This window comes from Ceratina calcarata, unplaced genomic scaffold, assembly GCF_001652005.2.
Source record: "Ceratina calcarata isolate Rehan_Ccalc_2016 unplaced genomic scaffold, ASM165200v1 scaffold264.2, whole genome shotgun sequence".
Classification (NCBI taxonomy): domain Eukaryota; kingdom Metazoa; phylum Arthropoda; class Insecta; order Hymenoptera; family Apidae; genus Ceratina; species Ceratina calcarata.
Window position 1 is genome coordinate 28,654 of NW_017148548.1, and position 8,772 is coordinate 37,425.

An 8,772-nucleotide genomic window follows, 5' to 3' on the forward strand; every position below is an offset into this window, starting at 1 on the left:
TACATTCAGTTTTTATTACTTCGAATAATTTCATACTTCACACAAAAATAAAATGGATAAAATCTGATGTCTAATGATTAGATCTTTATCAAAAGTCTTTATTTTTTAAATTTTATTGCACAAGATGGTTTAAGTCAGATGCTTACTCGGCATTCTAACGCCATATCAACATAGGCCGTAATGAAACTTGCGACGCACGGTTCTAACATGTGTACGTGCTTTGTTATAATCTCACTGCCAAGCTGTATTTGATACGGTGGATCGTTAACAGTCAGGCAAGAATCGACAGTTATGAAAACTGTCGCAAACCGAGCGACAGAAGGCGGCAACTTATTATGCTTTCAATGAATAATAAACTGTCTTTGCTGTCACTTCTTAATCATACAAGCAAGCAGCTACGTGAAGTTAAACGAAACTTAAAGCGAACAATATGCGATCCGATATCATCATTGTTATTAAATTGCAAGGCCTTTAATTTAACCACATGCACACGTGCGAACACTGTTTTGGTTGATTTGGTGAAATGGGATACAAACAACACGTGCAGAGTAATCAAAATTGAGTTCATTCTATTAAAGAAAAAATGTAGCCGAATATCAGGATGTGGTAAGTAGTGTGGCAGGATGTGGTCACAAGCCTAAAATATCTGTTTCAAGTATAATATATTATTTCCATCTTATTCGAATATTTTGATTAAATTAAATAATTAGTAAACTGCGAATGCCATATATTTATAGAAATATTGTGAATATAAAGAATATTTATTATGTTAAAAAATATTAAAAGTTGTCTATTACAATATTTACACGACAAAAGAAGTGTCTATTTAAAATGTCTTCATTTAACTGATATTATAAATGTTTTATTTTGCATAAAAATGCACAGTTTAATTATTATCAAATTAAACTAATTAAACGTTAAATGAAATAGGCGAGATTGAATTTTCGTAAACGGACTTTCACAACAAAGCGTTAATACGTAAAGTTAACTGAAAATAAAAGAGAAACAATTTAATGGTTCTGTAAATAACTTTCATTTACAAAAGTTCACAGTTCAGTTCGACCTCGTTTTTAATAATCGTAGCTTCCAAAACGGTTTAGCGCTCGACACGAATGAGGCTGAGTAAAAATTAGATTGGCCAATCAATTAGCGTTAAACGATTCTTGCGTGGCGTGATTGGAGTGGTTATTTAGAAATCCCATTTATTGATTGCAGTTAGAGGAGCAATTACATACCTTTAACGCGAGCTCCGTGTTAGGTGACTGTTAATATCAATTTGGTTCGATTAATTCTAATGCAGGATGAGAACGTTGTCAATTATACTCATTACTATATTTTCTTTTCAGTCAATTATTCCTAAATCCTCTATAAGATTTATTATAATTTGATCAAATTAATTACTTTTGTTTACAATAATTCTACACAATTTTCTAATTGACGACGAAAGTAAAGTACAAAAAGAGCAGTTGAACGTCCCAGACAATTAAATATGTGCATACAGTAAGTTTCATTAATACTTGGACATACTTCAAAATAGAATAACTTTTTTGATATTGAATTAAACAAGTTCATTTTCTTCGAGATGTTAGGAGACTTGATTTATTACATAATATGTAACAACAAATTGAAAAAATTACTATTCATCAGAAACTCGAAGACAAGGGGATGATTTCATCAATAAAAATGTGAAACATCCGCTTTGTTGATCTAACTATAGGAACCCAATCTTCAACCTCACGTTACACACGCACGCGCGCGTGTGTGTGAATACTCCTTTGCGTTGCTAGTATCTACATGGACACGTGGTCGCAGTGCTCTTAAGTTTAAGTTTAATACTATACGTTAGTTCATGAACGACTGTATTAATGATCTGGATGATTATACGTAGATATAATAAAGTGGAATGTTTCAAATTTTTATTATTATAAACTGCAATACAAAAGTTAAAAATCATGCCTTTTACTTTTTTACTCGAGACTTCAACGAATGGAAATTCTTCTTTAATTTTTTGTTGCTCATTACAAGTAAACTAAGCCTTCTAACGCCCCACAGAAAATGAAGTTATTATGTTAAAGAAGTTATTCCGTTTTGAAGTGCATTTGAATATTAATGGGAGTCACTGTATATCGAATAAGAAAACGGGAAAAATGAAAAGAGAAGGGGAAATTACAAACAGAAACGTGGTGGCCGGCGCAAGGAGGTCACGATAAGAAGCGGGTATAACCAAAGATTGTTCCTCGTTTCCCTCCACCTAGATACGTCAGTCCAGGTATCAGGAATAACGAACGTTCGAGCATTCAGCCTCGGCTGCATTGTCCGCGAACTACAAATATTAGCCGCAGTCTCGAGCGCGACGCGAGATATTTCTATCAGCTGGTGGCAATGCATGTCCCAGAAAACAAGCGTTTCGTAATTAAAATATGGAATATATATTGCCTGTTGAATAATCGGATATTTTAAGCAAGTTAAATTTTTCTTTTATGTGTCTTTCAAATTGAACTGTATACCAATTTTCACTTTACTTTTGCAACCTGCAATGACTCATGCTGTTGATCAACGTGCAAACATGAAATTAGTCTATAGTCGTTATCTATTTAGCTCGATTATGAATCATGGAGTAATACGAAGTAACACTTGGTACGCAAATTAAATGGAAGACCATCTATTATATAAATAAAGTACAATTAAAGTTTCTGCTTATTCTTAAAATTATTTTTCTATTAATAATTATTACTTGTGCAAGCACAAATAAGTTGTGCAATTTGATGATATTAATTTTAGGATGAAGAGTAGAAAATTTTCAACAGAGATAAAAGGAAGCGTGAACCGAAAGGATAAACGCAGCGCGGATTGCAAAATCAGGAGAATTTATATGACACACAATGCGGGTTGTTACTTTCCCCTTGAAAAACCATCCGCGTGTGTGTACGTGCGCGATGAAAAGGGAAAAGGCAAACAGGTGAAGAAATTAGCGCAGCCAGCGTGTGCGTTAACAACCGGACAGTCTAACAGCGAAAAAATAATTTAGGCACGAACCGCATAGTTGTTAAGTAACTATGTGCTAATTGCTCCTTAAATGCAACGATGCACACCTCTTACGAATGATATTTTTCAAATAATCCGTAAATGCCGGCTCAGGCTCGGATATAGGTTAATTAGCATTATGTAACCGAGATATGTACAAGAAAACGCGCGTCCATAAAACGACACAACTTTTCAAATGGAAATATCACTATTGCGTATCACAACTGTAATATTAATTAGCTGTTTTCAGTAAATCTTGTACAATGCGTCGCAGGTGGAACATCAGATTTTCTACACGTCCAATACTTATCAGACCTAAACATATCACGTTATATAAGAGTGTAAAAATTATCGAAATCTATGAGGAAACAACTTTTCTACAAATTCACCTACTATTAGACTAAATAAAATGTTTATGATACCAGTTTAAAAAGTATATGTCAGATAACAGTTTCACTTATCATTTAACTATTACGATATGCACTCTGCTTTTAATATTTTACATCACGTTCAGTGATTACATTTTTTTGCAAATTCAGTTTTCTTATAAACGCATTAAATCCGTCGTCTTCCTGTTATATTTTATGATTTATCTACGTGTGGAGTATGTGTATGAAAAAATCTGTGCGAGGACATGAACAATTTCACGAATTATCAAGTTTTGCAATATTACGACACGGACTTAGCACCTGAATGCGTGTAGAGTATATTTCATAAATGCGTTACACTAGTGACGTATAGATGCTAGATACGTGTAAGTTCTAGCTCTCTCGTACACCAGGTACAGCGTACCTGTGCTTGGTACCAATGTAATAACGTCGCCCCGTCATTGCAAATGACGTAACTCGACAGTACCACGGTGCACGCCTCTACAGGGTGTCTGCATTTATTTTAGTAACTGCGAATGGCAATTGCAGCAAGTATTTTTAGAATTGACCTGTCTATTGTGCGCGTGAGAAATATTTTCTTTATCATTCGCGCGAAGTTAGTGAAAACTCGGACATATAAAGTGGCAAATAATTCTCCATGAAGGCAAATACTTTTAACAAGTAGACTCTTGTTTTGTGTTAATCTATAAAAAGATTACGTTACATGAGATTTCCTTCGCTGTTTCACACGGCTATTTTTCTCGCAGTTTCTTTCAGTCATTTTCACGTTCAATACTTGAAAATGTAATACTCACGGCGGAAAAACATGATTTCATATGCCGAGCCCTTGAAATTCAGACACACCGCGTGCACAGCATGCAGACCTGAGCGAGCGGTAAACGCCACAATGACGGTTTAAGGTTCACTGAATAATTATAATAATTGTTGGTCACCGACTTGCGTCAATCCCAGTAAACCGTCTATCCAATCGTCTTCGATGAATCGAGTCATAAAAGCGAAATTTTTACGTTTACTTCAATTCTCTCAACCCTTATGCACCGTCGTCATGAACTTCATTGCAAAATTACCATCGAAACCTTTTTTTCTCGCGTAGGTTTATTCAATTTCGCGTATAAATATAACCCTTCACTTCAAATACGTCTGCTTCTTTCGAATTAATTTAGTTTAACAATTTTTGTTATCAGTCGCTGCATGAAGTTAATTATATTTTTGCATGTAAGAAAACTATCTCCATGAATTTAGAGATTCGTAACATTGATTGCTATAAAGAGAAGTTTTAAATATATTCAATAGCACGAACTGTTCTTATAGAGCCAAGAATTTCTTATCTTCCTCGGTTTTGTCGCGACTCTTAAATTTCGCGAACGGATGTGGTAAGCAACGCCTCTCCCACTTAGGACACACGATCACAAAACGTGTAGAGGATCTAGGAGCCAGACAAGGTGATTAGTCAGCAATGCGACAAGTGTTTGCTTCCCATCGTTTTCCTACGACTCTTTTTTCAAGTACACACACGTACCGATTTATTGGTGTCTTCGTTCACTTTATACGATATTGCTAACGTAAGTTGAACAGAAAAGGTGTACATGAAAAAGCCTCCTTGTCTCGGTTGATATTCCAAAGTTAATGTTCAGCGCATTCCTGAAGATAAGCGAATCAGATTCGCTGTCAACTGCAAAATCTCTGACATTTCAGTGGGAAAGTAACGTAATCTTTTAATATACTAAACTGCAGATTTTTATGCGAAGTAACACATTCACGTTCTGCGATAAATAAAAATGCGTTTTCCATTTTATCATATAATCATTCTGATATTCATTTAGTATTGGATATTTCACATACAGTGTTTAAATGCATCAAACAGTCTAATTATAAGGTAAATTTTACACAAGTGATTTGTGATTTGGAAAATATCTTTATTTTTCAGTTTCCATTTTGTCAAAATATTTGTTAATGCAAAATAGAATAGAGTAAACGTTAGTTTAAATTGTCTTCGTTATAACGAATTTATATTCAATATAGGGGTACATATTTTTTTAAGCCGTTTCATTTCCGTTTCATCAATACCCTCAAATGCTTTCGCAAACAGGACGTTCCCAATATGACGCACTGGAGGAAATTGGTGAAGATAAAAGTAGAAAAAAATGAACGGTACCAGAAAGTGTATTACTCATTCGGCAAGCGTCATTGTGTCCCACATCACGTAACACGAACCAAAAATTCTTTTATGTTGTGCATCGTCCGCGAGACTGAAGAGCAAAGAACGCAAAAATGGAATTTATTACCCTACTGGCTCGTGAGTTTTCGGATAACTTCAAATTCAAGATAAAATGATTACTAATTGCACAGTCCAACAAAAGGAATTGAGAATCCGTTTACCCAGCAGGAATTTGCTACATAATATTGAACTCTATATTTCTGATAAAGAAACCGTGTACAGAAACATGTAAAACCTCATTTTCCTTAGAACCATGCATTTTTCCAGAAACGGTATGTAATAAAGTTATTCCGAGTTCTTATTGAGAGTTCCTTCTGAGAAACTCTATAACAATCACGTAGTCGATATTGCAAAGTAATATTCTTTGCACAGTTAAAAGCCTGTAACAAGAATTCTTTAACAAAAACAGAATTCGATTTTTAATTACTCTATCGATAATTTTAAAAGAATGAGATTTGATAAATCCATTGAAATTATTAATTGAAATAGCGTATGTTCAATTCGATTCGAAGATGCTGCAGTTTGTTACATTTTAAGAAGTGTTCTAAGAGTCATAATCCACCGGAAAGCTGTTCATCCTGGACTTCTCCATACGGAATTTCTCCTCGTTTCATAATTCTTGGGCAAACAGCACCGAAAATACACACCGTGGTATGTGTGAAAGACCTTAAGAGAAGCTCCGCGTCCGGTTCATGGAATTCGGTAAAACCTTAAACAATGAACGAGGACGGGCCGGGAATTCACACTGCGTGCTCGATAAGAGGTAGCGAACGGTTTTCAGTAAAAAGATCAGCAATCCTATCAGTGTCACTCATCCTGCCACGAAATTAGAAGCTTGTATCTGCAATGACATTTAAATTCTATTTGCATGTTAGGTTGGTACATATGAAATCTTCTTAAAAAACAACAACAAATGTGTATTTGACTAAAATAAATGATTTTTCTTTATGCCAGCTGTATTCAAGAAAATCCACAAAGATCTCTTTGAATGCTGTCTTTACAATTCCACTATTCTTCATCTATTTTTAGTGATTTTCATATGATCCTATTTCAAGTACAAACCTACTGTGTTAATGATTACTATTTTTTAATAAAATTGCAGCATCTTTACTATAATTCCTTTTGATACATTATTTTCACTCTTCTTTATATATTTATAAACAATTATTATAATTCAGTTTGATCTGTAATAGTCGTTGACAATGATTTTGTATCCAAAATAAAAAATTTGCGATATCAATTTAAGAATATTATTTATATAAAGAACTTCTTTCATCATTTACATAAGCACTATGATATGCATGTAGCTTCTGGTATTTCATTCCATGCATTCTTTATATTTTCTGCGTATTAAATTGATTTGTAAATGCAAACCATCTTTAGTCTATTAATAAGATAAACCTTGATAAACGATCTTCACAATTATAATATCTGAAGTAAATATAATAGTTCCAATGTCCTTTTCAGAAAGCCACCATATTCTTCAATATTAGTATCCTTAATAGCGTTTCCTTTACTGAGTTATAAATAATTGCGATGCATCAATCGAATTTGATTTAGAAACATAGAAGAGGTCTCACACACGCTAATATTGAATCCGCTGGCTCTAAAAACGAGATCGACTCTTCAAGATATAATATTCATTTAGTCGATCATGCAATGTATACTGTATACTACTAGTAGATTATTCAGTATTTTCACTTTCCTTGACGTTCGCTCGCAAAAACTTATTTAACTTCTCGTACAAAAAAAAACTACACCAGAGTACGCATTATCGATGCAGGAGAAACAACGTCACCGGTTGGTCTTGATCTTTGGTAACGAGAAAAAAGATTCCCCAGTTCTCTTATGAATGGGAAAATGGTATCGAAAATGTGATGGCGGTCCAATAAAAACAGCTTTCCCTCTTTTTTTATGAACTGAAATGTAAGTCAACTGTCTAACAACAAACTTCAGCAAGAATAGAATAAAAAATGATTGATCCTATCGTGTAAAAGTTGCGTTTTACGTCGAGGCTTTAACGAGGACAATCGCGAAAGCTGACGCTTTACTCGCGTGCACATTTATTAGAGCTTATGCACAGGCACGAGCCGCCATGCGTCGCTATCTAAACAGTTCGACAATAAAAGTTCAGCCACGATAATCGTTATCTACGAAACCTTTAGATATATTTCTAGAATTAGCGGCCTTGGAAAGCATTATTCATTCGGTACATAAGAGTATGAAATTGATAATGCTAACCGGTATGTCTGTACTGTGGCTGGAAGAAAGGAAAAAAAGCGATATGGTACGAATCGAGCAGACTTTAACTCGGGCGAATGTCGAAGGTTCGACTTCCTCCTTTAGACAGCTCATACACGGAGAACTATCGATCGCGTTGAATTTTTTATCTATGTAGCCTGAATTATTGAGAATTAATTATTGTCGAAGGAGAGCTGTCCCATTTATTATTCACAGAGACACAGATTTCTTTGAACAAAATGTTGTTAGTTACAATTTACAAAATGAAGAAGCAGCATTCTGTACCCTAATTTCTATTACGGAGTTTCAAGCAATCTCTGTGCCATGCTTAATTATACGTCAAAGCGATCACATAATAATGAGTTATTGCCCTGCTATATGAAAGCGTAACGGCAAACGCCGTGGCGAACTTTGACAACCTCTGAACAACTCGATTGCAGTGTCTCCTTCGCGATGCAAGATGCAATACGGTTTCCAAAACTTGCTATACTCGAAAATGAAATTGAAACTTGAGAAGCTATTACAGATTCGATAATAATATAACAGAAAACTGCAACTAAATCTATTTAATTAAAGTATTAGTTTAACTTCTTAAGTGGTTTTAAAAGGTTTACAGATCCTTTCTTCAGGGAAACGAAATTTCAGGGACACGTGTAACTGCGTTTACCGTTAATTTTGCGTTGTAATTGTCCGCTTCCCCATTCGTCACTCCGTATACCGTATTCTCTACCCACGAATCCAACGTTGACTCTGATTTCTGCCCGAGATTACGTTCACATAATAGCGCATTAACGTTACCTTCAGGTATAAAAACATTTGAGAAACCATGTGACCCGCCATTTCTCATTTAATTCTCGCATTTTGTCAACACCTTAAGGATGTATTGGCTATACAGTCAAT

At 34.7% G+C, this 8,772-nt stretch overlaps 1 protein-coding gene across 2 annotated transcripts in view; it reads right to left on the reverse strand.

Moving 5' to 3' along the window:
* The window catches only part of LOC108623384 (thyroid receptor-interacting protein 11), a 33,663-nt gene extending 28,647 nt beyond the window's left edge, over nt 1–5,016 (reverse strand). The window contains exon 1 of one of the 2 annotated variants that reach the window (XM_026812201.1): nt 4,933–5,016. In XM_026812201.1, coding sequence (XP_026668002.1) covers nt 4,933–5,001 — 69 coding nt within the window. In that variant the 5' untranslated portion in view covers nt 5,002–5,016. Of the gene's footprint in view, nt 1–4,207; nt 4,244–4,932 lie in introns of those variants that run through there. The other variant, XM_026812202.1, reaches the window with a different exon arrangement.
* Between the last annotated feature and the right edge of the window lie 3,756 nt (nt 5,017–8,772).